The 27,555-nt window shown below is 52.7% G+C and overlaps 1 protein-coding gene and 1 long non-coding RNA gene across 6 annotated transcripts; both read left to right on the top strand.

The window, feature by feature from the left end:
- The first annotated feature begins 326 nt into the window (after positions 1–326).
- On the top strand, positions 327–27,500 carry GPI (glucose-6-phosphate isomerase). Of its 2 annotated transcripts, XM_006095970.3 has the most exons (18): positions 329–532; positions 1,551–1,641; positions 1,956–2,024; positions 3,367–3,486; positions 9,603–9,686; positions 9,818–9,964; positions 10,691–10,762; positions 11,178–11,222; positions 12,514–12,567; positions 22,741–22,801; positions 23,238–23,281; positions 23,449–23,601; positions 24,581–24,710; positions 24,843–24,919; positions 26,416–26,544; positions 26,762–26,837; positions 26,924–26,990; positions 27,088–27,500. In XM_006095970.3, exons 1-18 carry the CDS (start codon positions 411–413, stop codon positions 27,221–27,223), a joined length of 1,677 nt encoding a protein of 558 aa, XP_006096032.1. In that variant the 5' UTR covers positions 329–410; the 3' UTR covers positions 27,224–27,500. The 2 variants fall into 2 exon arrangements, with proteins under 2 accessions (XP_023615662.1, XP_006096032.1); XM_023759894.1 differs by lacking the exon at positions 26,762–26,837 and having other exon boundaries at positions 327–532.
- On the top strand, positions 19,299–22,308 carry LOC106698340. Of its 4 annotated transcripts, XR_002831018.1 has the most exons (3): positions 19,299–21,719; positions 21,823–21,871; positions 21,920–22,308. It is a non-coding gene; the product is annotated as an uncharacterized LOC106698340 (long non-coding RNA). The 4 variants fall into 4 exon arrangements; XR_002831017.1 differs by having other exon boundaries at positions 21,823–22,308; XR_002831016.1 differs by lacking the exon at positions 21,823–21,871 and having other exon boundaries at positions 19,299–21,772; positions 21,872–22,308.
- Positions 27,501–27,555: the final 55 nt, after the last annotated feature.

Here is a 27,555-nt window from a genome sequence, read left to right as displayed (position 1 = left end):
ATATGTTCTACGTATCTGTCACTTATGTATCCGAAACGCCTGGAACACTACCTGTAACATGGAAGGTGTTCTGAGTTGTGTTGAATGAATGAATAAATGAATGAACGAATGAATGACGCAGACTGGGCACGGAGACTTTGGCTTCTGTCCTCCAATCACGTCCAGGCAGAGGTCGCAGAGGGGCAGCAAAGTGGCCCCCTGTGCAGGGAGAGCCCAGCCGAGGCCCCAGAGCGGGGCTGCTGGCAAGGTCGCCGGGCGGGCGCTGAGGGCGGGGCCTGGCGGGCGGGGCGGGCGGGGCCGGCGCCTGCGCCATAAGGCCATAAAGACCGCTGCCCGGGGCCGCCTGCACGCCTTCAGCCCTTCTGGTTCCTCCGCCCTCCTTGCTGCCCGTGCATCCTGCTGCCCTCGCCATGGCCGCGCTCACCCAGAACCCGCAGTTCCAGCAGCTCCAGGAATGGCACCGCAAGCACGGCTCTGAGCTCAACCTGCGCCGCCTTTTCGAGGGGGACAAGGAACGCTTCAACCGCTTCAGGTGCGCGCGGGGCCACGGGACGTGCGGGCCGGGATCGGGGCGCGCGGGGCGCAGCGCAGGGGCTCAAGGTGTGCAGGGCCGGGGCCGGGGGCCGGGCCCGGCGGTCCCTGGGAGCCCCGGCCCGGATCAGGACCCAGGCCGCACTTCGTCCTTGACGCCTCCTTGAAGCAGGTTCCGGGAACTCGCCGGAGGTCCCAGGGCTGCTTAGCCCTGAGAAGTGGGCCCGCGGCTCCCCTGCACGGGGACGTGCCCATCACCCTCCCCCCCGCGCCCTGTCCCCACCGCGCGGCCCCCGCGGATTCAGAGACCCCTTCGCTGTGGGGGGAGGGACTCGCGCTGACGCAGCGGGCGGGGAGGGGCTGTCAGCTTCCACCCGCTAGCTGCTGAGGGCGTGGGACCCTAGCGGGGTTCGGTCTGGGTGGGGCAGGCCGGGGGGTTGCGGGCCGTCTGGTGGAAGGGTGGAGATGTGGGGACGTGATTCCCGCGGAAGAGGCCAGGGCCGCAGACCTGTGAAGGACCAGGAAATAGCAAGGAGTCTACTAGAGGACATCTTGGGGGAATGGGAATGGGCCCACGGTGCTCTGGTGCAGGTGTGTTGGGGAGGGGTGGTCTGCGGCTCCGGCTGGAAGTCCCCTGTGGCCAGCCCTGTCCCCTGGGCCCTCCCCTGAGTAAGCTGAGGCGCAGAGTGGGAGTTCAGGGAGGGGCTGGTCACTCCCTGGACTAGGGAGGGACCGTGAACCTCGCTCTGTGTCTTCCCATCCCCCAGCTCGGTTTTAGCAGAGGAACGGCTCCTCACCCGGAGACGTGCGTTCTGTTCAGAGGGTGGCCCTTCTCACGGTGCCGCTGCCGCAGGTCAGCCCGGTGGGCAGGCAGCTGACAGATGCCACCCTGTGCTGGGCCGCTGCGGCCTGTGTGGGGTATGGCACAAAGCGGATGTTTTTTTCTGGAAGCAGTGCTGGTTAGGGAGCAGGCTGGGGGTACCTGGGTGTGGCCAACGGCTTCTGCCATCTTTCTGCAGCTTGAACCTCGATACCAGCCATGGGCGTATTCTGGTGGATTATTCCAAGAACCTGGTGACGGAGGGTGTGATGAAGATGCTGGTGGACCTGGTAATGTTCTTATTGGGAGGCTTGACCTGTAACCCACAGTGTGGTGGGCAAGCTGGGCTCCTGGGAGCCGCCATGGCCTTGAGCATCTTTACTTCCTTCTCTTTGGACCTCAGTGACTGTGCCAGTGCAGGGCTCTGAGCTCCTGGCCTGAACTCAGGTTCTGAGCCGACCCTTCTTACTCGGCGGTGGGAGAGGGTGCCAGGCTGCAGCCGTTTGTCAGCCTCACCCGAGGCTGCACCAAGCCTTGTGCCCGGGAATTTGGACTCCTGGTGGCTAATGTGGGTGGTTCCCAGCCTTAGTGTCTTCTCTTGCAGGCCAAGTCCAGGGGTGTGGAGGCCGCCCGGGAGAACATGTTCAACGGCGAGAAGATCAATTTCACTGAGGTGAGCAGGCCTGGTGGTATCGGACTTCTCAGGTCCCCCAGGGCCTCTTCCTTCCTTCTCATGACGGTTGGCCTCACTGTGTCTTCACCCCTCCTGTTAGGCAATACTTTTGCTTAACAAGGGGCCTGAAGGCCTATTTCCTCCAGCCCGTTGCCGGGCCTTGGGGGTGTCTTCCCCAAGACTGATGGTCTGAACTTGGTAAGCATGGAATGGCTCCCAGTGTCTGCCTAGGGAGAGCACGTTTCAAACCTGTGAGGAGAGGGCTTCTCAAGGCATGCGTGGAGAACTTTGATCTAGCTTTGCGCCAAGTTTTATTAATGAAAAGAAAACTCTTATGTCAAAAAATAAACCTCCTCAGTGGTAGGAGTCAAGAAGAAGGCCAGGCTTTGGGGGCCCAGCTCCTGAATTGCTGTGGAAGCCTGGAGGCATAATAATCACTGAGCACTCAGAGGCCTGGCCTCAAGATGTTATTATCCTCCTTTTACACATGAGGAACCCGAGGCTCAGAGGTCAGGTGACTTATCCAAGAGTCATATCCGTAAGAGGTAGAGTCAGGATTGCACTGCTGGGCTAGACGGAGAGAGGCTGCAATCAAGGAGGGCTTCATGGAGGGGTACATTTACCTGTTGAAGTGGGGTCGGGCAAGGTAGCATGAAGCCCTCCACCTTAGTGAAGACCATCTCTTTCCTGCCCACCTGGCATCTTTAGGTCTGTTTCCTTCAAGGACTCCTCTGCTGGCTTCAGCTTGATGAGACTGTTGCTCTTGCATGACAAGGCCAGCTGCCTGGCACCGATCACAGACTTAGGGTCCGATTTGTTTGTGATGGGCTGCTTGGTGAGGGAAGCTTGAGTTGCCTGCTTTGCTTTACATTCAAGAGGCTGGGGGCACTTTTCAAAAGATGCCAGCAAACACCATGTCCTCTGATCAGGAAGATGAGATGCCTTTAGGCTTAATGAGTGAGCCCTAGTCCTCGGAAGCCATTGCTTGTCTGACCTGTGTTGTCACCACTCTCTACCTTTGCTCACTACCTTTTTCCTTGGCTTTTCACACCCTGAATACCTATGGGCCCTTGGGGCTTGTCCTAGGCTTGTTCCAGTCTCTATCACCTTGTGATCATCTGCAGCACATGTTTTGCCTTTCCCCCGGGGTCCGGGGTAGCCCCCATTTCCATAAGCACACAGTGGATTCTCCGTGTGAGACCATAGTACTGACGGAGACCTCGGGCCTGCATGTCCAATGAGTAAGGGTCGAGCTGACTCTCCGGGCCACACTGCACCGTGCCCAGCTGGGAGTGTGGCTGCCCTGGGGTGGGGATCTTCTCACTCTGACTCCTGTCCCCAGAATCGGGCAGTGCTGCATGTGGCCCTGCGGAACCGGTCAAACACACCCATTCTGGTGGATGGCAAGGATGTGATGCCGGAGGTCAACAGGGTCCTAGAGAAGATGAAGTCTTTCTGCCAGGTAAGCAGCTATTGGGCCGGACTTGCCTTTAGCTGTATGTGTGCGTGTATTGGGGAGTTTGGGGGCCGTGGTGGGCCACACCTCCACTCTTTTCGGAGAGGACTCAGCCCTCACTGCAGCCTAAGGCGGGGTGGTCTGTGTGATTGCTGGCCCTTGGGGGCTCTGCTAAGGCACGAATTTCCCTGACCCGGTTCTGAGGGAACCCACCACTGGCAGCAGTGGAGCAGCTTCCTTCCTGAACTACAGACACCTGTGGGCTCATGGACAAACCGGCCAGTGGCCAAGGTCTGAAAAGAAAAGTGAGGGATGGGAGAGTGGGGAAGAGTCTTGCTTTTCTAACCTGTGTTTAGTCATATGCCCTCATTCCCTAGTCTAGAACTCGATGAAAGACATGCTTCAATCTTGCTTTGACTACATCCCCAAAGGCTTCCTAGGCATGCACGCATGCAGCTGTCATCTCCTCTTTGAAATACACACATACCCATGCGTACACACAGGTTCGTTTTTACCTACTCTTCTGCAGCTTATTTGTACTTGTAAATATGTAAGAGATGCCCTATTGTCAGCGTGAATGTACATAACTTCCTGCGTGGGGTGTAGGGGTATAGCCTCAGAGACCAGCTAGAGATTTTGCCACATCAACACTGTTGCCTCAGTGTCTTCCCAGGGATGATCCTGCAATGGGTGGCAGACGTCCTCAAGCCTGGAGTACAGGGTTGATGTCTGTGGGCTTGTTTGTCTGTGTGGGTGTGTGCATGTTCGTGACGTGTGTGATTATCACTCTGGGAGTGATACTCTGGGTTCTGGTCAGCTTGTACTGAAAGCAGTGGCCCCCAGGAGGCTGGTCAAAGTCTGGTTGCTTTGGCTAAGAGCCATTTTCAGACCTGAAATGGCAGGAGGTGATCTGGGCATCAATCCTAGGGGCCTGGCAGCCGAATGAGTAATACATCCCAGGGTGAGGGAGGCTTGGGATCTGATGGGAATCTGGTTTCCAGAATATTCCTTAACAGTGGTTGATATGGGTGGTGGCCCTGGGTATGAAGAAGGAGATTTCCAGCCATCTGTTGTGAGTGCCAGAGCTGACATGCCTGGGAAAGCCTGCTGCTCTGTGGATCAACCCTTGTGCGCTCAGGCATGCCGTGTGCAGAGTGTGCCGCTGGCTGTCTGGGAAGCCTATTCCAGGAGAGCTCTCCCATGCAGCTGGCTGCTGGAGGACCTGACTCAGACTCATAGGATATTTATAGTATAGAAAAGCAGCTCCGTGGTGAGGAACACTCCCCATGGCCATGCTCTTAAAAGGTCCCCAGGCCCTTGCTGGTGTTGCCAAGTGGTTAGAGTGCTGGCCCATGAACTGAAGGGTCACGGGTTCGATTCCCAGTCAAGGGCATGTACCTGGGTTGCAGGTTTAGTCCCCGGCCCCAGTCAGGGCGCATTTGGGAGGCAACCAATCGATGTTTCTCTCTCCTCTCTTACTCTCTTCCACTTTCTATAAAAAATGAATGGGAAAATGTATCCTCAGGTGAGGATTAGCAAAACAAACAAAAAGTTCACCGATACTGGGTGAGGATGCCATGATCTTGATTGTAGTGGCAAAAACTGAAAAGAGCTCTTTTATCAGAGGGCACTGATCAATAGAATCAGTGTGTGTTCATACACTATAGGAATTGGGAAGCACCATTAGGGATTAGGGAGCTATGGTTGCATTGACCTGCCGTGTTGTTTAGGATATACTATGATTTTAAAAAAGGAAGTTACAGAATTGGCATGTGTCGTAAAATACCATCTGGTCAAATAAAGAGTGTGTGTAGTTATATTAAAGATAAACACATTTCTCCTCTGAGGTGCTTTATTATAACAAAACTTTAATAGTGAGATCGAGAAAATGTGCAACTTACTTCCTTTTTTGTATTGATGGAAAAATGTCCATAGGTTGATTACTTTATTATTTAAAGCAAAATTAAGAGTTGCTGGGTCTTCAAATTACTCCAGAATTTAGCAACTGAAAACAGCAGCCAACATCTCTGTGGATCAGGATTCGCAGCGTCTCTGCCAGCTGGTTCTGCCTCAGGTCCCATAAGCTTGTGGTTCAGAAGTTGGCCCAAGGTTCCGCTCATTGACAGGCTTGATGGGGGCTGCAGGATCTGCTTTCAAGTGGCTCACCAGCCACTTGTACTAGTGCTGGCTTTTGGGAGCCTTGCGGTTCCTCATCAGGTGGACCTCTCCACAGACTATTTGACTGTCCTCAGGTCAAGGCAGCTGCTTTTCCCCAGAGCAAATGACCCAGAGTGCCTCAAGGTCTTTCATGAGCGAGCATCAGAAATTATTCTTTGATTTCTCTAGTACCTATTGGTTTTACAGGCCAGCGCTGATCAGAGTGGGAGGGGACTGTATAAGGACATGAATGCAATGCCAGGAGGCAAGGATCCCTGGGAACCATCTTGGAAGCCGGCTGCCATGCTCTGCCCTCTGGCTTCCAGGAATTCATCATGTCCCTCCACATGCAAAATCTCCCAGTCACCTTCTCCTACGGCAGTGGTGCTCAGCCTTGGCTGCACATTAGAATCACCTGGGAATCTTTTTAAAATCCTGATTTCTGGGCCTCATCCTCCAGAAATTCTGTTTTTTTGTTAATACTGTTGTGGCCCCACCCCATAACAAAGAAACAGAATTTCCGGAGGATGAGGCCCAGAAATCAGGATTTTAAAAAGATTCCCAGGTGATTCTAATGTGCAGCCAAGGTTGAGACCACTGTCTAAGGCAGTGATGGCGGAACCTATGACACGCGAACTCATTTTTTTGGTTGATTTTTCTTTGTTAAATGGCATTTAAATACATAAAATAAATATCAAAAATATAAGTCTTTGTTTTACTATGGTTGCAAATATCAAAAAATTTCTATATGTGACACGGCACCAGAGTTAAGTTAGGGTTTTTCAAAATGCTGACACGCCGAGCTCAAAAGGTTCGCCATCACTGGTCTAAGGTGATATCCCGTTACAATATCAGCTAGACGTCAGGAACCTCATCATCTCAATTAGGTACAAGTATAGTAATACCTGCATTTCTTTCTTCCTTCTTATTTTTTTAATCCTCGCCCAAGGATATATTTCCATTGATTTTAGAGAGAAGGGAAGAGAGAGGGAAAGACAGAGAGAAACATTGATGTGAGAGAAGCACATCGATTGGTTGCCTCCTGCACACGCTGTGACCAGGGCCCGGGCCAGGGAGGAGCCTGCAACCAAGGTATGTGCCCTTAACCAGACCCTTTGGCTGACGTTCTGTCCATTGAGCCAAAGGGCTAGGGCTTCATTTCTTTTAGTACAACTTAAATACAGTTCCTTTAGATCTGAAGACATGTGAATTAAAGAGACAAATTATTTACCCCTCATACATCCAACATACAAAGGTGAAAGAGCATAGGCCACCTGACAGGATCATTCCTTTCAAAAAGAGGGGGAATGGGAGGCACGCAGGACACATTTTGGCCGTTACTTGGTCAGCACTCAAAGCTTAGGAATCATCCCTTAGGGCAGCGGTTCTCAACCTGTGGGTCGCGACCCCTTTGGTGGTCGAACGACCCTTTCACAGGGGTCGCCTAAGACCATCCTGCATATCAGATATTTACATTACGATTCATAACAGTAGCAACATTACAGTTATGAAGTAGCAACGAAAATAATTTTATGGTTGGGTCACAACATGAGGAACTATATTTAAAGGGCCAGAAGGTTGAGAACCACTGCCTTAGGAGTTTTGGTTTGGGCTTCATTCGTTCCTTTTATATGAAAGGTACTTGCAAATGCATGGTTTTGTCAGCCTGCCTATTCCTGTAGAAATGTGGGTATCTAAAGGCTTCTTCTCCCATTGTACCATCCCTGTCCCTTTTAGTCTAAACTGGTGGTGTTTCTGCCAATTCAGTTATCTTAAAAACGTTGTGTCGCCTGGCCAGTGTGTCTCAGGGGTTGAGTGTCGACCCATGAACCAGGAGGACACAGTTTCATTCTGGTCATAAGACATACCCGGGTTTCAGGCTCCAACCCCAGTGGGGGACGTGCAGGAGGCAGCCCATAGATGATGCTCTTTCACCATTGATGTTTCTAACTTTCTTTCCCTCTGCTTTCCTCTCTCTGAAATCAATAAAAATATTTCTTTTAAAAAAAGAAAAGAAACTTTGAGGTTCTCCTATAAAGCTTATTGGGGGGTTCACTCCATTAGACAAAAGTAATACCCACAAATGTCTTCAAGATAACTTTTTCTTACCATTGCTTCTGAGACCACAGAGATAATAATCTTGAGCTTCTTAGAAGCTTTATCTCACCAAAAGGTTCTCTGTGTTACCACCTTAGCTTTTTCTGAGGTCTTAGAGGGTTTACAGCTACACTCTCAGCGTTGTCTTCATGCTATGCTTTTGTGACAGTGCTCTGCATTTGCTCTTTGCCAAGGAACCATCTCTCTCTCTTTTTTAAAAAAAATTGATTTTTAGAGAGAAAGGAAATGAGAGAGAAACAAAGATGGACTGCCTCCCGCACACCCCCTGTGCAACCTGAACATGTGCCCTGACCAGGAATCAAACCAGGAACCTTTTGGTGCATCGGATGACATCCAACCAACTGAGCCACACAGGCTGGGGCAAGAACCATCTCTTAATTTTAGCATCACTTGCTTCCTTGAGAGGCTGTGAATTTTCAAACCCAACATTGTGCCCCCATTGTGCCACTGCCGCCAGTGGCCTCCCTCTGTGGGAGGCGACCCTGGCAGGCCAATCTGGGGACGGCGAGGGGCACCCATTGCCCCGCCGCTGGTCGCCGCCACCCCCCACCCCATTGCCGCCCCTCCCTCTGCCCTCTGGCACGCCCCTTGGCTAGTCTGGCGCCACATGCTCGCCGGCCCTGTCCCCCTCCGACTGGTTGGACCATTTGCATATTACACTTTTGTTATATAGGACTAGAGGCCTGGTGCATGAAAATTGTGCACTCGGGGGGTTCCCTCAGCCCGGCCTGCGCCCTCTCGCAGTCTGGGAGCCCTCGGGGGATGTCCGACTGACAGCTTCAGCCCGCTCCCCACAGGGGCCAAAGCCATCAGTCGGACATCCTTGGTGCTGCCATGGGGCAGGAGATGTTCCCGCCACCGCCGCTGCACTCGCCAGCTGTGAGCCCAGCTTAGGGCTTCTGGCTGAGCAGCGCTCCCCCTGTGGGAGTGCGCTGACCACCAGGGGGAAGCTCCTGCCTTGAGTGTCTGCCCCTTGATGGTCAGTGCACATCATAGCGACCAGTCGTTCTGCCATTGGTTAATGTGTATATTAGCCTTTTATTATATAGGATAACAAATTACACTCAAATTTGGCTTAAAACGCAATAAACGTTTATCTCACATAGTTTCTATGGGTCAGAAATTATGGACTGGCTTAACTGGTTTGGGGGTCTCTCTTGAAGTTGTGGTCAGGGTGTTTGCCAGGGCTGCACTTAACCTGAATGTTTGGCAGGTTCTGGAGGATCTTCTTCCCAGGTGGTTCCCATTCATGGATGGTGAATTGGCCCTGGCTGTTGGAAGAACGCCTCAGTTCCTTGCCACATGGGCTTCTTCATGTGAACTTTTGTGTGTCCTCCAACATAGTAGATGGCTCCACCAAAAGTGAGTCATACAAGAGAGCAAGACGAAACCTTTCATGACCCAGCTTCTGAAGTCATGCGCCATCCTGCCTGCAGTACCATAAAGGGTGCACAGCTCAGCCCTGTTCAGCATAGGGACCGTGCTAGGGCGTGAATACCAGGGGGCAAGAATCATTTGAGGTCCATATGGAGGTTGGCTGTGTGTTTGGTACAGACCAGTGTTAGTGATGGGCATTTCGCATCTCTTGGTCTCTGATACGTTGGGTTCTGCTAGAGTTCACCCTTGTTTTATAAATTTTGACAATATTACTGTGCGGTGAGGATGTATCCCACCTTGCTAATGATGAAATAGCTGGTGATGAGTGTGGCAGGCATCTGCCACTCAATGGGCCCCTGTGAGGGCCTGAAAGTTAGGACTGAGGCATAAGGAGGAAGCAGTAATGATGTGTTTGAGCAGCAGCTTACCCTTAGGGTTTGGGGCTAATCACATCTCTCACTCTACACCAGCGCGTCCGAAGTGGTGACTGGAAGGGGTACTCGGGCAAGTCCATCACAGACGTCATCAACATCGGCATCGGGGGCTCGGACCTGGTAAGGAGAGGACGGTCTTGGGGTGGGGTGAGGAGTCCCATCCAGGGCCTTGGTTTCTCCAATGATGGGACCTGGCTGTCCCTACCTCTTCCCCTTGGAATCTTGTTTTCTGATGCTACGTCTCCCCACAGGGACCCCTCATGGTGACTGAAGCCCTTAAGCCGTACTCTTCGGGAGGACCCCGGGTCTGGTTTGTCTCCAACATTGATGGGACCCACATTGCCAAAACCTTGGCCAACCTGAACCCTGATTCCTCCCTGTTCATCATCGCTTCCAAGGTACGGGCCTCAAACCCAGCCTGGCTCCCCTGTGTGTATTGGGGTGGGGGCAGGGCATGGGACCCTCCCCACCACTTCTGAGTGGACTCTGTGTTGTGGATCCAGTCAGCACAGCTGCCCTCAGACTGTTCCTTGTCTGGGGGCATTCACTGTTTACCTGATAAAAGCCTGAACTCATCAGTTGGAATCTTGGTCTTCAGGCCATACCCCGTTGCTTTATGGGATCTGTGCTCAGCCTGGGACTGTTCTCATCCTTAGTGACCTGTCCCTAGTATCTGCTCCTTTCTGATCCCAGAGCCATGCTCAGATAATGTAAGAGTTTTGTTTGTTGTCATGTCTGCCCTATTTACTCACATTAATGCACATAAAATATTAAAAATCCCATCTGAATTCTGAGATACAGCCTAGCCTGGGCTGAAGGAACGTCCAGGCGTGGCCACAGCTCTTCTCCTGGAAGATGCTCTGGCCTTTGACCTGTGTTGGGGATCAGAGGAAGGGGGTGGATTGTGGCTCTTAGTAGGGTTCCCCTCTCCCTCTGGTTGTGAAGTCCTGGAATCGCAGGATGTCGCTGCTACTTCCAGGCCCCTTTTAGCCCCAGACACAGCCACTCGCCGTGGCTTTGTGGACCTGTGGGTGGAGGTTATGTGGAGTCATGCACTGCTCCTTGTGACAACCGGGCGCCCACATGGCCTCTGCTGCTCAGACCGCTGTGCTCTCTGGTTGCAGACCTTTACCACCCAGGAGACCATCACGAACGCAGAGACGGCAAAGGAGTGGCTCCTCCAGTCGTCCAAGGATGTGAGTGCTGGGTGGGCGGTGCGCGGTGGGCGGTGGGCAGCGTGTGGGCCAGGAAGGACGGGGCGGGGATGCCCATCCACCTGAGTGGCTCAGCAGTCTCTCTGGTGCCTGACTTTCCTGGTTAATGTGGCAAAACCTGCTCTAATTGGCTGAGGGCCCTTTCTTTAAGGCCCCTTGGCTCTGTGGGATCCTCTCCTCCCCTGGCCACACCCACTGTATAAGGAGGGCCATTCCTGGGCCTTGTGTGCTGATGAGGTAGATGGGCCAGCCGACCTCTCTGTCCTCTTGACCTTGAGGTGGGGCTCCTCCAACAGCCTCAGAACCAAGGACCTGGGTTTCTCTAGAGATGGGAGTGTCCCTCCCATGGGTGGCCCCCTGGGATGGGTTCAATGTAACTTGGCTCTGTCTCTTGTAGCCTTCTTCTGTTGCGAAGCACTTTGTTGCCCTGTCTACTAATACGGTAAGTGGCCGCATGGGCCCCCAGACTACCTCCCCGGGAGGGCCCACACCACATAAGGTCATGGCCTTTCAAAGTACGCGCCAAGATGCGGTTCACAGGTTCGGGAACCTTGGCTTGGCGGATGGGATAGGAGGGTTGGTTGGGTGCCTATGAGGGAAGTGAGCTACAAACTCCCCTTGTCTTCTCTGCATTCTCCCAAGTCTCTGCAGCTCCAAGGGCTTTGCAGTCAGTGAGATCAGGGCAGCCCCATGCATTCCCAAGGCCTGGGTGATAATTCGGAACACTCCATGCACACGACCTCCCTACCACCAGCCTCTTCCCAAATGAGGTTGGGGTTGCATCCCAGTTCTTACATGAGGATGTGACTTTTTGCCCGGTGGTTGCGGGATTAGAATTCGGCCCACCTACCTGCCAGGTCTCATAGTCTGCCCGGCGGGAGGTTGTGCAAGGTAGGGTGGGAGTGGGCCAGCGGGGCAGGGTGGGGCTCGGAATAACAACCATGGCAAACCTTGTGAGCACTTGGTGTGCGGAGGGCTTTGTGCTGGGCTTTGTCAGAGTTGGAACCACACCCAGGTTCCTTACTGCTCCCTCCCACCCCTTCCACCTCTTCCTGCCTCCACTGCTGACCTGCCCATCGAGGGAGACGGGCGGCCCTCCTTAGGCTGGCTAACCACAGTGCCACTGTCCGGCAGAGCCTGAGCAAGTGGTGGTCAGAGACATGTGGGTGCTCCTGCTGGCCAGGAAGCCGGCACCTCTACCTGGGGGACTGGAGCCCCTGAGGAATCAGACTGATCATCCCTGAAGGCTTCCTAGGGCAGAGTCGCCATCCCAGATTTTGAAAGGGCTGGGCAGGTGTCCTGGCTGTGTGGCACCTGGCCTGGAGGTAGCCCCTTCCAGGGCTCGGGTTCCAGCACTAGGCTCAGTTTCCCAGATGTCCAGGGAGGGGGGTCAGTCTCTGGAACTCTGACAGGCAGATGCAGGTGGGTCTTGCCAGAGCAGCATGTGGGCCAGGTCCTCGTACTGGGTGTGCAACCCCCTCAGCAGGAAGGTTTCACAGGTGCTGGGCCACTGGCGTGCTGGATTCGAGCTGGCCTGGTGTCCAGTTCTGGGGGTGGGCAGCTCTTGGTCCCTGTCCTGGACTCATAGGCTGTTCCAGCCCTGCCCCATCTGGGCCTCTGCGGAAGGTGGGGGTGCTCCCATGCTCGGACCGCACAACTCCTTATGCCCTGGAGCTCGTGTTCTTGTCCAGCTAATCGTGCTTCTTCTTTCCCTCTCCCTTTGCTGTTTGTAGACCAAAGTGAAGGAGTTTGGAATTGACCCTCAAAACATGTTCGAGTTCTGGGATGTAAGTAAAGGCACTTCCTTGCTGGGTTAACTATGTGTCCTTCTCTAAGTCATGACTGTTGAGCCACAGATAAGGGTCCTATGGGGTCAGGTCAACGTTTATTGATTACCTGCTGCATGTCTGGCTTTGAGAAAAGCCAAGAGGCCCCCAGAGAGGCCTGTGGGGCAGGAGCAGCCCAGTCAGGATGAGGGCTCCACTTCCACCGAGGGGGAGCCAAGCTTACAAGGCTAGGGTGACACTCCCCTGGGTGCCTGGCAGCCGCCCCTACCCTCCTCTTGAAGCTGAGGCTATGAGTTATTCTCAGTGGTGACCTTTCTCCGGAACTACAGCCGCAATCTGAAAAGGCCAAGGGGCAGGGAGAGGCAGCGGGTGTGGCCAGGCAGGCCTGGGAAGATGGTGCAGGTGCAACTGGAGGGCAGCAAAGAGGAGGCACCAGGCCCGGGGCCTGGGAAGGGCCTTGCTAGGCAGCTTGCAGAGCAAAATTTGACTGAGTGGCAGAGCTGTGGGCCACTCCACCGACATGTGGTCACATGGACTCATCTCTGCTAGAGCCACACCTGGTGCCAAGCAATGAGCGGGAGCTTTCCTTGCAGCTTGCCTGAGGGCAGCAGAGGTGTGAGAAGGCCTCCGGCTGTGGAATGCAGGGAAGGCTTGGGGTGCAGGGTGCGCTGTGGGTGCTGTGAATGCGGGGGGCATAACCATGGCAAGCTCACCGAAGAGGGCTTGATCCCTGGGGCTGTTTCCAGGCCTTTAGACTGTTTGCATGGTGACAGCATTCACAAATATAACCTTTGAAAGCTCTAAAGGCCGTGGAGTCTGGGAGAGAATTAAGCTCTAAGGTACCTACGGTGTGCAATGATTTAATTTCTTTCTAGAATGGGACTAGTTATGTACCATCCTTGGGAGAATTGAGAAGTCACTCAAATAATTTTCTACATCCAGTGGCCCAGATGAGGAACTGCGGTTGAGAGAGACTGCAGCTGTAACAAACGCTGCGTGCCTGCTAAGGGAGGGGAGGCACCTTTCACCTCCCAGGATCTGGAGCCTGAGCGAGTGGTGGTCCGGGACATGTGCTCCTGGTAGCCAGGAAGCTAGCCAGGTTGTGTCCTAGTCTGGGTGTTCAGTGCCCGTAACTGCCCAGCATGCAGAGATGAGCTGGGATCTGGCTTAGGGAGAGGCCTGTGTCTCCCAGGTAAGGCCTAGGAATGATACTTGGGCACAGGAACATGGGTCTAGGGCTGCCTAGTGAGGCCTAGGTGGCCAGGCACAGCAGAGGCCTCCTGGCCAGGCCAAACATACCACATGCCACAGTAGCTGGAGAAGGGACCTGCCTGGTTCACTAAAAGTATATGTTGCTGAATTGAGTCGTTGGCATCTGAGGAGCCAAGAACAGGGGCAGGTGAAGTTCAGGAGTTAGGGGGTCTCAGGTGAGGCAGAGGAGTCAGGACAGACATAGGGATATTGCATTGGCTCTGAGGTAAGGTTAGAAGAGTCCAGTTGGGCAGAGGTATGTGAAGTGAGGCCCGATCTGTTGAGGTCGGTCATGGGGCAGCTTCATGTGTTGGGATCAAGCAAGGGCATGGCAGTAAATCATGGGCTGTCTCCGGGCTCGCCAGTCAGCACACAGTGAAGAGCTAATTTTGCCTGGTGAGGTCTGAAGAGGAACCAGGACAGGTACAGGTGGGTTCTAGAGGGTGCAGGACAGGTAAAGGTACAGGTGAGGTCTTTGAATTCTGGAGGAGAAACAGGTATTTAGAGATGGTTCTATCAAGTGAGGTCTGAGGATCCAAAGTCACATACAGGTATTTAAATCTGGATCTGTGAGTTGAGGTTTAGATCTGGGACAGGTACACATATTGGGGTCTCTCTGGTCAGTTCTGAGAAGTCAGCGTCAGGTAATGGGTAGCTGATCACTCAAATGAGGTGATTAGAACTCAGGATTAGACAAACATAGGTGAGCCCCCTGAGCCGGGGCAACCACCGGGCTCTCAGCATCCTGACCAGGTGTGATGGGCAGAGCACAAGGTACTGCAGAAACCTCTGAGGTTCCATAACTAGGCAAGGCATGGCCTGTGGCATTGGGCTCTGGCTGGGGTAGGGTTAGAGGAGCCTACATGAGAGAGAGGTAAGAATGCACCTGGTTATAAAAGGTGATGATTTGCATCCTGGGCAGAATGCAGCAGGATGAAATGAGATTTCATCACCCTACTCAGAATGGTGTGCAATTAAAATTTTGTAAATTGTTTATTTCTGGAATTTTCCATTTAATATTTTTGGACCATGGTTGCCCCTGGTTAACTGAAATTGCAGGACGTGAAATGAATAAGGGGTGACTTGGAGTCTGCCAGGTAAAGCTACATCTGTCTGAGGTCTCAGGTGCTGGAATCCGACAAGGTGTGTGTGACTAGGTTTCTTAAGGAGGCCTGAGGAGCCAAGATTAGGCACATTTAGGTAGAACTGGGTTGGTCAGGTAAGGGCCAACTGGAGCCAAAGATAGGCAGAGACAGAGCTGAGTCTGACAGGTGAGTTCTGACAGGTCGGGGTCAGACTTTGTCCTCAGGTGATGTCTGAGCAGTTCTGGTGTTGCATAGAGGTCGATGGGAAAAGACTGAAAGCTGGAGTCAGGCCAAGGGATGTAGAACTGCATCCATCTGGAAGGTTTGCGAATTCTGGGTCTGACGCAGGTGTGTGGAGCAGGGTGTCAAGTGAAGTCCAAGTTGAAGTGAGATACAGGTTAGTACTTTTGGGTCTTGAACAGGTAAGTTCTGCGCTGCTAAGGTCAGGCCCTGGTTCTTATTCTACATCTGAGGAGCTGGGGTCAAGCACAGGTAGGTAGAGTTGAGTGTTTCAGGTTGTGTCTGTGAAATCAAGGGCAAGCAGAGGTAGGTTGACCTGAAAAGCCATGGCTAAGTTCTGTCTCACTGGTGAGCTCAGGCACAGGTAGGTAGAGCAGATCTGTAGGAGAGGCCTGAGGAGCCAGGGTTAGGCTCATCTACAAAGAACTGAATCTCTTAGATTACCTCTGAGAATATGGAGTGAAAACAGGTGGATAGAGCAGGATCTCTCTGGTGAGATCTGAGGTGCTGGGATTAGGTACAATCTCCCAGGTAAGGTCAGGTTTGGCAGGTAGAACTGTCTCTCTACCTATCTTGTAGAGATTTCATGTGAGGTTGAGGAGTTGTGGCCAGGTACACGTATATGGAATTGAGTTTCTCAGGTAAGGTCTATGGAATCTGCACCTGGCACAGGTTTGTATCCTTGGCTCTGTCAGTGTGTTAGGCACAGGTGGGTAGAACAGGGTTTGTCAGGGAAGACCTATTCGGGCCAGGATCAGGTCAAGTTAATAAACTGGGTCTGGCAAGTGAAATCTAAAAAGTCACAGTCAAGCTCAGGTAAGAATCGAATGCATTCAATGAGATGTAAGCAGGGAAGATGAGGTACAGGTAGGCAAAGAAAGCCCACCAGGTGCAGTCTTAGCAGCCAGGAGCAAGCTCAGGTAGGCAGCACTATCCCACCGGGTGAGGTCTGAGGAGTGAGTGTCAAGCACAGGTGGGCAGGTCTGAGGACACAGGGTCAAGCATTGGTAGGCAAAGCTAGCCTATCAGGTGTGTTCTGGGTCCCAGGGTCAAGTACAGGTAGGTAGAGCTGGGCCACAAGCTGCAATGTAAGTAGCCACAGTCATCTATAGGAAGAACTGGCCTTCCAGGTTTAGTCTGAGGATGGAGGGTCAAGCACAGGTAGGTAGAACTTTCCCACCCAGTGTGGTCTAAGGAGCCAGTGTCAAGCAAGGTAGGCAGAGCTGGCCCACCAAGTACAGTATGAGGAGCCAGGATCATGTGCAGGTAGGCAGAGCTGACACACCACACACAGTATAAAGAGCCAGTGTCTGCCCAGATGGCGTGGCTCAGTGGTTGAGTGGCGACCTATGAACCAGAAGGTCACGGTTCCATTCCCGGTCAAGGCATATGCCCTGGTTGCGGGCTTGATGCCCAGGGGGAAGAGGGGAGCATGCCAGGAGGTAGCCAATCAATTATTCTCTCTCATCATTGATGTTTCTATCTCTCCCTTCCTCTCTGAAATCAATTTAAAAAAAAAAGCCAATGTTATTTGCAAGTAGGTAGACCTGGCTCACAGGTGTGGTCTGAGGAGCCAAGGTCAAGTACAGGTAGTAGGTAGAGCTGGACCACCAGGTGAGGTCTGAGGAGCCAGGGCTAAGCATAGGTAGGCAGAAATGCCCACTAAGTACAATATAAGGAGCCAGGGTCACATACAGGTAGGTAGAATCAGCTCACCAGATAAGGTCTGAGCACCCAAAGTCAAGCACAGGTAGGCAGAGCTGGCCCACCAGGTGTGTCTGAGGACCCAGGATCAAGCACAGGTAGGCAGAACTGGCCTACCAGCTGTAGTGTAAGGAGCCAGGGTCATCTATAGTTTTACGGAACTGGCCTGCCATGTGAGGTTGGAGGAGTCAGGGTCAAGCACAGGTAGGCAGAGAAGGCCTGTCAGGTGTGGTCTGAGGAGCCAAGGTCAAGCACAGGTAGGCAGAGCCCATTTGGTACAGTATAAGGAGCCATGGTCATGTACAGGTAGGTAGACCTGGACTACCAGTTGTGGAGGAGCCTAGGTCAAGAACAGGTAGGCAGAACTGACCTGCCAGGTACTGTCTGAAGACCCAGGGTCAAGCACAGGTAGGTAGAACTGTCCCACCAGATATGGTCTGAGGAGCGAAGCTCAAGTACAGGTAGGCAGAGCTGGCCTACTAGGTACAGTATAAAATGCCAGGGTCATGCCCTACCTGGTTTGGCTCAGTGGATAGAGCGTCGGCCTGTAGACTGAAGGGTCCTGGGTTTGATTTGGTCAAGGGCACATGCCCAGTAGGGGCCATGCAGGAGGCAGCCTGTCAATGATTCTCTCTCATCATTGATGCTTCTCTCTCTCTCCCTCTCTCTTCCTCTTTGAAATCAATAAAAATATATATTTTTTTAAAATGCCAGGGTCATGTACAGGTAGGTAGGTCATGTACAGGTAGGTAGCTGGCTGGCCTACCAGGTGTGATCGGAGGAGCCAAAGTCAAGCTCAGGTAGGCAGAGTTGGCACACCTGCTGCAGTGTAAGGGACCAGGAGTATGAAATGGTCTGACAGATTTTAGCAGAGGACCCAGGGTCCAGTACAGGTAGGTAGAGCTGCCATCAAGTATAGTCTGAAGAGCCCAAGTCAAGCACAGGTAGGCAAAGCAGGCCCACTAGGTACAGTATAAAGCAGTGATGGCGAACCTATGACACGCGTGTCAAAGGTGACACTCGAACTCATTTTTTTGGTTGATTTTTCTTTGTTAAATGGCATTTAAATATATAAAATAAATATTAAAAATATAAATCTTTGTTTTACTATGGTTGCAAATACCAAAAAATTTCTATATATGACACGGCACCAGAGTTAAGTTAGGGTTTTTCAAAATGCTGACACGCTGAGCTCAGAAGGTTCACCATCACTGGTATAAAGAGCCAGGGTCATGTACAGGTAGGTAGAACTGTCCTGTCATGTGTGGTCTGAGGAGATAAGGTCAAGCACAGGTAGGCAGAGCTGACCTGCCAGGTGCTGTCTGAGGACGCAGGTCAAGCACATGTAGGTAGAACTATCCTATTAGGTGTGGTTTGAGGAGCCAAACTCAAGCAAAGGTCACCAGATGTGGCTGAGGAGCTAGGTACAGTGGAAGGAGCCAGGGTCATATGCAGCTAGATAAACTTGGCCCATCAAGTATAGTCTGCGAACCCATGATCAGTCCATGGATAGGTAGAGCGGGCCCACCTAGTGTAGTTTAAGAAACCAGAGTCTAAGGCAGGTAGGCAAAGCCTGTCTGCCAAGTGTGTAGTGTCTTATAAACCTTAAAGAGTTAGAGTTGAACGCAGGTAGATAGAGTTGGCTCTTTCACGTATTGGATTCAGGTGAAAATAGGTACCCTTGGGTCTTTCTGGTGAGGCCTGAAGAACCAGGGTACAGCCTTCCAGGTCAGCCAGAGCACTGGGCCTTATGGAGCTCCAGGGGCCAAAGTTAGACACAAGTAGGCAGATGTGGTTCTCAAGCAGGGACTTTGGAGCTAGAGGTACGTATGCCTGGATCCTGAAGGTGAAGTCCTTGGAACATGGCTCTGGCTCAGGTGTGTTGACCCAGGTCTTAGCAGTTAGGCTTGGGGAACATGGGTTAGTCACAAGTAGGTAGAACTGCATCTCTCAGGTGGGGTCTGTGGAGCACAGGTATGCAGCGATGTCCATGTCTGATGAGATCTGTGACTCCTCAGGGAGGTATTGATGCACAGGGTAAGCAGGGTTGTGAGTGTTGGATCTGTCTATCGTGGTCGGCAAACTGCGGCTCACGAGCCACATGCGGCTCTTTGGCCCCTTGAGTGTGGCTCTTCCTAAGCCTTAGGAATACCCTAATTAAGTTAATAAAAATGTACCTACCTATATAGTTTAAGTTTAAAATATTTGGCTCTCAAAAGAAATTTCATGCCCTAACCGGTTTGGCTCAGTGGATAGAGCGTCGGCCTGCAGACTGAAGGGTCCCAGGTTCGATTCCGGTCAAGGGCATGTACCTTGGTTGCGGGCACATCCCCAGTAGGGGGTGTGCAGGAGGCAGCTGAATCAATGTTTCTCTCTCATCGATGTTTCTGGCTCTCTATCCCTCTCCCTTCCTCTCTGTAAAAAATCAATAAAATATATTTTTTTAAAAAAAGAAATTTCAATCATTGTACTGTTGATATTTGGCTCTGTTGACTAATGAGTTTGCCGACCACTGGTCTAGAAGATGAGAAGAGCAGAGTCAAGCATAGGATATAGACTTGGGCCTCTCAAGTTAGGCCTGAGAGCCCATGTAGATAAAGCCGGATCTCTCAAGAAGGTGTGAGGAGTCTGAGTTGGCTATAGGTTGAGATGCAGGCAGGTACGGGAAACTTGGTCCATTAGCGGAGCTGTCTAACTCCTGCCTCTGGCGGGTGTATGACCGTGCAGTATGAGGTACTGGAATAGGACACAGACAGAGCTAACCTCCCAGGGGAAGGAAGCCTTTGCATCCATGCCCAATGCTGGCTTTGTCAGTGAGACCATTGATCCAGGGTCATATGGGCAGAGGTGTAGAAACATGATCTTAGGTGGGTTCGTGCCACCTGGATTCAGGTACAGATTGGCATCCTTGGGCTTGTTAGGCAAAATGAGTGGGCACGATTTAGCCCAGAAATGCATAATTGGTGTGGCTGGTGAGTCCTGAGAAGGAGGGTCAGACACAGGTGGGAACTTCCGTGGTAGGATTGGACAAGGTCAGATGGGCGGTGTGGGGCTCTCATCCCGGGAAAGACAAAGTCATTCTATGAATGTGTGCCTGGGTCTGCCTGGGAAGGTCTTGAGAGCCCTTAGGATCGGGGAGGACAGATAGAGTGCCCCAAGCTCGGTCAGCATCCTGGTCAGGTGTGATGAGCAGAGCTCAAGGTATTCTAGAGGCCTGAGGATCCATTACTAGTCTGAGGTGTGGTCTGTAGTGTGGTTGGCATAGGGCCTGACTTACCCAGGTGAGGAAAAAGATAGAGTTAGGTCTTATTAGATAAAGTGAGGTCTGGGGCACAGGTCAGCACAGATTGTTGAATGGCTGAGGAGCTACATCTATAAGATGTGGTCTAAGAGGCCCACTGCAGCTACAGGTGAGGTCTAGAGACCTGTGTTTGCAGGTTGAGGTTTTCGAGTCTCAAGTCAGACACTGGCATTGCTGGGCTTTCCAAAAACGTGAGGTCTGTTGACCTAGCCTCAGCCAAGGTCAACAGCTTGGAATCTGTCAGTCTGAGGGCTTGCTGGTTCTCAGTCCGGTTTCTAGAATTGAGTCTGTTTGTTGAGATCTGAGAGCCTATGTCAGGCATGGTGTGGCCAGTGAAACTGTGTCTGTCAGGTAAGGTTCCCCCAAACCTGGACCCTTTCCAGGTGAGGGCCCCCACCATTCCTTTACCCAGGCCAGAGAACTCTGGGTCACACTTGGTTCTCTCATTCTCCCAATTCATCCTGTTTGATTGAACCTCCTGAATCTGCACCCCCAGGGTAGTATTCTCTGGATGACCACTGGGGGTCCTAAGTGGTTTCCTGTTTCCATTTCACCCCTCCCAGACTTCTCCCTTCTCCAGCCTTGCCTCTCAGCTTCTACCCTCCAGCCCCCACTCCTTTCTTCATCTTCTAGATTGTGCTGTGTTTCCTCCTGGCCAGCCTATTTCAATGGGGTTCCAGTAGAGAATCAAGGGGTACTAGGCTCAAGTACCCCTCAGATTTCTTTTGTTTTATTGATCTTTGAGAAAGGAAGGGAAGGAGGGAGAGAGAGAAGAGAGATACATCGATTAGCTAGCTGCCTTCCGTACATTACCCAACTGGGGATTGAACCTGCAACCCAGGTATGTGCCCTGACCAGGAATCAAAACAGCAACCTTTTGGTGCACAGGGCAGTGCTCAGCCAGCTGAAACACTGCAGCCAGGCGAGTTCTGAGGATTCTGATGACACAAAGTAGAATCTGTAATATGGCATGAAAAGGCACAGTGTGAATGAATAGTAGGCCTGGTGTGTCTTGAGGCTGAGGCTGAGGTGATCAGTATGAGCACCTGGGCCTGTGGGTGTGTCAAGAGGCAGCTGGGCACAGGTATGAGGCACTGAACTTGTTAGTCTGAGGATACAGACATGGCACAGGTACAAGGCACTGGGTCTGTCAGTGTTCAAGGAGGTAAACTAAGCACAAGTTTGAGGCACTGGCACTGTGGGTGTCTGAGGAACCTGACCAGGCACAGGTGTGAGGCGCTGGATCTGTGGGTGTCTGAGGAGCCTGACCAGGCACAGGTATGAGGTTCTGGATCTGTGGGTGTCTGAGGAGCCTGACCAGGCACAGGTATGAGGCCTGGATCTGTGGGTGTCTGAGGAGCCTGACCAGGCACAGGTGTGAGGTTCTGGATCTGTGGGTGTCTGAGGAGCCTGACCAGGCACAGGTATGAGGCACTGGCACTATGGGTGTCTGAGGAGCCTGACCAGGCACAGGTGTGAGGTTCTGGATCTGTGGGTGTCTGAGGAGCCTGACCAGGCACAGGTGTGAGGTTCTGGATCTGTGGGTGTCTGTGAGGCCTGACCAGGCACAGGTATGAGGCGCTGGATGGATCTGTGGGTGTCTGAGGAGCCTGACCAGGCACAGGTATGAGGTTCTAGGTTTGTGAGTATCTAAGGAGGACTGACCAGGCACAGGTATGAGGCACTGGATCTGTGGGTGTCTGAGGAGCCTGACCAGGCACAGGTATGAGGCCTGGATCTGTGGGTGTTTGAGGAGCCTGACCAGGCACAGGTATGAGGTTCTGGATCTGTGGGTGCCTGAGGAGCCTGACCAGGCACAGGTGTGAGGTTCTGGATCTGTGGGTGTCTGTGAGGCCTGACCAGGCACAGGTATGAGGTTCTGGATCTGTGGGTGTCTGAGGAGCCTGACCAGGCACAGGTATGAGGCGCTGGATCTGTGGGTGTCTGAGAGGCCTGACCAGGCACAGGTATGAGGTTCTGGATCTGTGGGTGTCTGAGGAGCCTGACCAGGCACAGGTATGAGGCGCTGGATCTGTGGGTGTCTGAGGAGCCTGACCAGGCACAGGTATGAGGTTCTGGATCTGTGGGTGTCTGAGGAGCCTGACCAGGCACAGGTATGAGGCGCTGGATCTGTGGGTGTCTGAGGAGCCTGACCAGGCACAGGTATGAGGCGCTGGATCTGTGGGTGTCTGTGGAGGCCTGACCAGGCACAGGTATGAGGCGCTGGATCTTTGGGTGTTTGTGGAGGCCTGACCAGGCACAGGTATGAGGCGCTGGATCTGTGGGTGCCTGAGAAGGCCTGAACAGGCACAGGTATGAGGCGCTGAGTCTGTCAGTGTTTGGAGAGGCTGAACCTGGCACAGGTATGAGGCACTGGGTCTTTCAGTGTCTGAGGAGAGGGCCCAGCTATGGTAAGGTCTCCGATTGCGTCTTCTGGCTCTCATCAGTCCCAGCATGGGCCAGAGGTGGGTTGGCCCAGGCCCTCTGAGCTGCACCTGTGAAGAGCCTTGCTCCCGGGGGGCAAGTTTTGTGGCAGGAGGGAGGGGGCTGGAATGCCAACCCTTCCTCAGCACCATTTCCTGTCTCTCTTAGTGGGTAGGAGGACGCTACTCGCTATGGTCAGCCATTGGACTCTCCATTGCTCTGCACGTGGGTGAGTGTCTGTTTCTGGTTTGGGAGATGATGTTGAAAGTCTAAGGTTGGAAGGTGCTCATGTCACTGAGCACCTTCCTGTTCCCACAGGCCCCTGGCCTTGCTGCCCTTGGCTGGTCCATTTCTTTCAGGTCAAGAGGGATGGACCAAGTTTTCTTTGGGGTTTGCAGGTTGGCCTTTCTCTCCCCCTCACGGCTGCAGTCCTGCTTGTTTCCCAGAGGGGTTGGGAACGCCTCGTTTCTCGTGCGAGGCGTTTAGATCCACCTTTGCGCTCAGAGCTGATCCGACTAGAGAGGCTTTCTGCAGGCCCAGTTCCTCCCAGGTCCTCTTTCTCCTGGCTCCCATCTAACCTTTCCCTGGTTCCAGAAGAAGCTGTGCCCACTGCCAGGAGGGCTTAGGGCATGACCATTTCTGTTGACACTGCTTTTGTGTCACAGGATTTGACAACTTCGAGCAGCTGCTCTCGGGGGCTCACTGGATGGTAAGTACGGAGGCTTGTGTTCTCTGCCAAGCTCTGGCCAGAGACCTGTGCTTAGTCCAGCTCCCTCCCCACCCTTCCTCTCCCCTCCCCTTCCCCTCCCTGGCAGGGAGCCTGAGGTTCTGTGGGCACAGAACCTAAAAGGCTCACCCACCCGGCTCTCATTTCAGGATCAGCACTTCCGCAAGACGCCCCTGGAGAAGAATGCCCCCGTCCTGCTGGCTTTGTTGGGTGTCTGGTACATCAACTGCTTTGGGTGTGAGACACATGCCATGCTGCCCTATGACCAGTACCTGCACCGCTTTGCTGCCTACTTCCAGCAGGTACTAGCTGCCCGGCCAGGCCTTGGGGTCAGCATAGCCTGTGGGGGGCCTGAGAGGCCTGTGAGTCCAGGCACCCAGCTTCCTGCACATCTATTACCCCTGGGCATGACCAAGGCCGACCTCTGCTCCCCATCTCAGGGTGAACCTTTTGCATCCAGGATCTGTTTGAGCTGAGTGTCAGCCAAGTTTGATTTCCATGGGAGGGGCATGACTGGTTATCATGGAGCCCTGGCCAGTTAAGTCCTGGCTTGGCTCAGGGCATGTTTCTCAGCCGGGTGGTTTTTTCCTTGGACATCACTCTGTGTGCCTGCGATAGGGTGGGGCCACAGGTCAGGACCCCTATGGTTTGTACTCCTTTGTTCCTCCAGAAAAGCAAGTCCACACCCAGTTTGTGGTGCCTCTTTGGGCTGTTCACAGCCCTCTGTCCCCCGCGGGAATCTCCAGAGCCCCTCCCCTAGTCCAGCCTCCGCTCTGGGCAGGCAGCCCTTCCTCATCTGTCCTTTGCTTTGCTTTAGCACAAACCCAGTCCCTGCCTTGCAGCCCTTGGGCAGGCACAGCAGACTTTCACCAGCACCTGCAGGTGAATCCTGTGCTTGAAGGAGGGCAAAGACACCCCAAGGCCCAGTATCTAGTTGAGGTGACAGCCCTCAAAGGCTCTTCACTCTGGATGCCAGCCTGCTTCTCCCTTAAGAAGCCAATTGAAGATTTTGTGACCAATTTCTTCCCTTAGGGAGTTCTTCCTGGAACCTTCATACCTACTTTCTCCTAGTCATGGCTTCTTCCCGCAGAGTGGTCTAAGCTAGAAAGCTTGTGAGCCTGTATCTTCACGGGTGAGGGGAGATAAAAGGATCATGCTTGGGGATATCTCTCAGGGCCAGGGCAGGGCAGGAATGCCTGCTACATCCCAGGCAGGATTTGGGCACAGTGCACGAGGGAGCAGCACTTGCAGAGAGAGGGCTGGTTTCTGTCCACATTCCAGGGTGACATGGAGTCCAATGGAAAGTACATCACCAAGTCCGGTACCCGTGTGGACCACCAGACGGGCCCCATTGTGTGGGGGGAGCCAGGGACCAATGGCCAGCATGCCTTCTACCAGCTCATCCACCAAGGTAGGGCCCACCTGGCCTGGGCACAGGTGCTGCTGGGAGGGAGAGGGCCCACCAGCACAGACTTCTCCATGAGGTCAGTGCTGTCACCTGTGGGCTGGAGTAGTGCCTGAGTGACCACAGTGCCATTCACAGGCACCAAGATGATACCTTGTGACTTCCTCATCCCGGTTCAGACCCAGCACCCAATAAGGAAGGGTCTGCATCACAAGGTAAGAGCCCCATCCAGACCCTCCTCACGCTTTCCTAGGCTCACATTACAACCAGACCTCATAAGACCTGATGCAGTTTTCTATTCCTGCCATAACAAAGACCACACGCTTAGTGGCTTAAAACCACACCCATTTATTATCTCAGTTTCTGTGGGTCTGAAGTCCACCAGGCTCTGCTGGGTCTCTGCTCAGGTTAGAACCAAGATCCAGTTTCCTTGCTGGCTGGCGGCCGGGGGGTCATTCTCAGCTACTAGAAGCCACCTTGGCTCGTGGTCCCCTCCATCTCAGAGTCAGCAGTAGTGGGTTGAGTCCCTCTCAAGCTTTGATTCTCTTTTGTTGCATCTCTATGACTGACTCATTTGCCTTCCTCATCTACTTTTTTTTTTAATATATTTTATTGATTTTTTTTTTTTTAACAGAGAGGAAGGGAGAGGGATAGAGAGATAGAAACATCAATGAGAGAGAAACATCGATCAGCTGCCTCCTGCACACTCCCCACTGGGGATATGCCTGCAACCAAGGCACATGCCCTTGACCGGAATCGAACCTGGGACCCTTGAGTCCGCAGGCTGACGCTCTATCCACTGAGCCAAACTGGTTAGGGACCTCATCTACTTTTAATCACATGGGCCCACCTGCATGATCTCCAAATCTTAAAATCTGTAACCTTAATTCTTTTTTTTTAATATATTTTTATTGATTTCAGAGAGGAAGGGAGAGGGAGAGGGAAAGATAGAAACATCAATGATGAGAGAGAATCATTCATTGGCTGCCTCCTGCACACCCGCTCCTGGAGATGGAGCCCACAACCCAGGCATGTGCCCTGACTGGGAATCAAACCGTGACCTCCTGGTTCATAGAGCCTTTGAGGGCTGTCACCTCAACGCTCAACCACTGAGCCACACCGGCCGTGCTGTGACCTTAATTCCATCTGTAAAATCCTTTTTGCCATGTAATGTAACATACACAGGTGTAACGGCAGCGGGTAAAAAAAATCACTGAGCCAAGATCTTGCCTACAGAGTAGCAAATGGGGAAATCATCTAACTCCTAACCTGTTAAAGTCCATTAAGAGGATCAGTCATACCTCATCTCAGGTATGCAGAGTAGCATGGGTTACTGTGGGCACCAGATTTGCACTCAGAGACCTGGGTTTGAATTCTGATTCTCCCCCTCGTACTTCTGCGAATCAGTGCTGTTCACTTGAAGAGGCTCAACTACAAGAGAGATGATGCCTTTCCTACTCGGAATCTTAGATGTCAGTTAAGTTCTTAGTAGGGCCCTTGACAAGTAGTACATATTCCTTAAAGGATAGTTACCTACTTTCTGGTGTCGTCAGATGTGCCTTGCTGTCCCCTTGCTCCAGCTGAGCTCTAGAGTGGGGACGGCTGTCTGGCCCGTGTTGGACTAACTCTGACTGCCAAGTGCCAAGTGGTCTCATCCCTCGGCCTGAAGCTCAGACAGTTTCCAGGCAAAATTGGATGTCTCTCTCGTCAGATCCTCCTGGCCAACTTCTTGGCCCAGACTGAGGCCCTGATGAGGGGGAAGACGACAGAGGAGGCTCGGAAGGAGCTCCAGGCTGCAGGAAGGGGCCCAGAGGACCTGGAGAAGCTGTTGCCACACAAGGTAAGCACTTCTGAAGTGGGGTTTGGGTGGCATATTGGAGTTGGAAGGATAAAGTTGTGGGGCTAAGGCAGGGCTCATGATTTGCTTGGCTTGTCCACAGTAGGAGGGGCCATCCTAAAAGACCTACATATCCCAGCTTCTGGGGCAGGGAGGGCTTCCCTTCTGAGGACTTAGGGATCACAACTAACCGGGGGCTCCTCCTGGGTGTTTTCTGAAGGTCTTTGAAGGAAATCGTCCAACCAACTCTATTATGTTTACCATGCTCACACCATTCATTCTTGGAGCCTTAATTGGTAAGTGAGTGGGGAAGGTCCCAGCTTGGGGTAAGTTGTACTGGGCTGGTAGAGCCCTAAATGTGCACTATCTGTCACCTCTGCAGCCATGTATGAGCACAAGATCTTCGTTCAGGGCATCATCTGGGACATCAACAGCTTTGACCAATGGGGGTGAGTTGCTGATTCAAGGAGAGGGTGGGAATGCTTGTGGATTTCACTAGCAGTACTGGAACCTTCCTCATATAATTCTTTCTCCTTTTCCTGGCAGAGTGGAGCTGGGAAAGCAGCTGGCTAAGCAAATTGAGCCTGAGCTTGATGGCAGCAGCCCAGTGACCTCTCACGATTCTTCCACCAATGGGCTGATCAACTTCATCAAGCAGGAGTGTACCGCCAGAATCCAATAAACTCATGCTGGGCTGCAGTCCCTGTTGTGACTGTCCTTCTTGTCCTTCCTCACCAGAGTCTGCACTGCATGGTCCTGCCCAGAACACCCTCTGGTCACGGGCTTAGACCACAAGCCCTTTAGGGAAGCTGGTCTGGAACTGTCACCCCCACCCTCTGTGTCCGCTCCCCTCTGTTTTACAATTAGTTGAAGTGTTTCAGTGCAGCTGATTTTTGACCCCCATTTACATTGTTCATGTACCAGGTAGAAAAATAAAGATACCACAAAGGAGGTTGTAAGCTCAGCCTCTTGTTTCCTGAGATGGTGCTTTGTGCAGGAGTTAGAGCGCCTGTA

Source organism: Myotis lucifugus, unplaced genomic scaffold (genome assembly GCF_000147115.1).
Source record: "Myotis lucifugus unplaced genomic scaffold, Myoluc2.0 scaffold_164, whole genome shotgun sequence".
NCBI lineage: Eukaryota > Metazoa > Chordata > Mammalia > Chiroptera > Vespertilionidae > Myotis > Myotis lucifugus.
Note: the sequence above shows the minus strand (reverse complement) of the source record. Positions and strands in the feature narration are given on the sequence as shown.

Excerpts from the sequence above, each read along its gene's own strand:
- GPI (XM_006095970.3), top strand. The coding sequence starts at position 411 with ATGGCCGCGCTCACCCAGAACCCGCAGTTCCAGCAGCTCCAGGAATGG. Across the intron at positions 12,568-22,740 it reads ACATGTTCGAGTTCTGGGAT|TGGGTAGGAGGACGCTACTC; the intron begins GTAAGTAAAGGC and ends TGTCTCTCTTAG. Across the intron at positions 23,602-24,580 it reads TTGCTGCCTACTTCCAGCAG|GGTGACATGGAGTCCAATGG; the intron begins GTACTAGCTGCC and ends TCCACATTCCAG.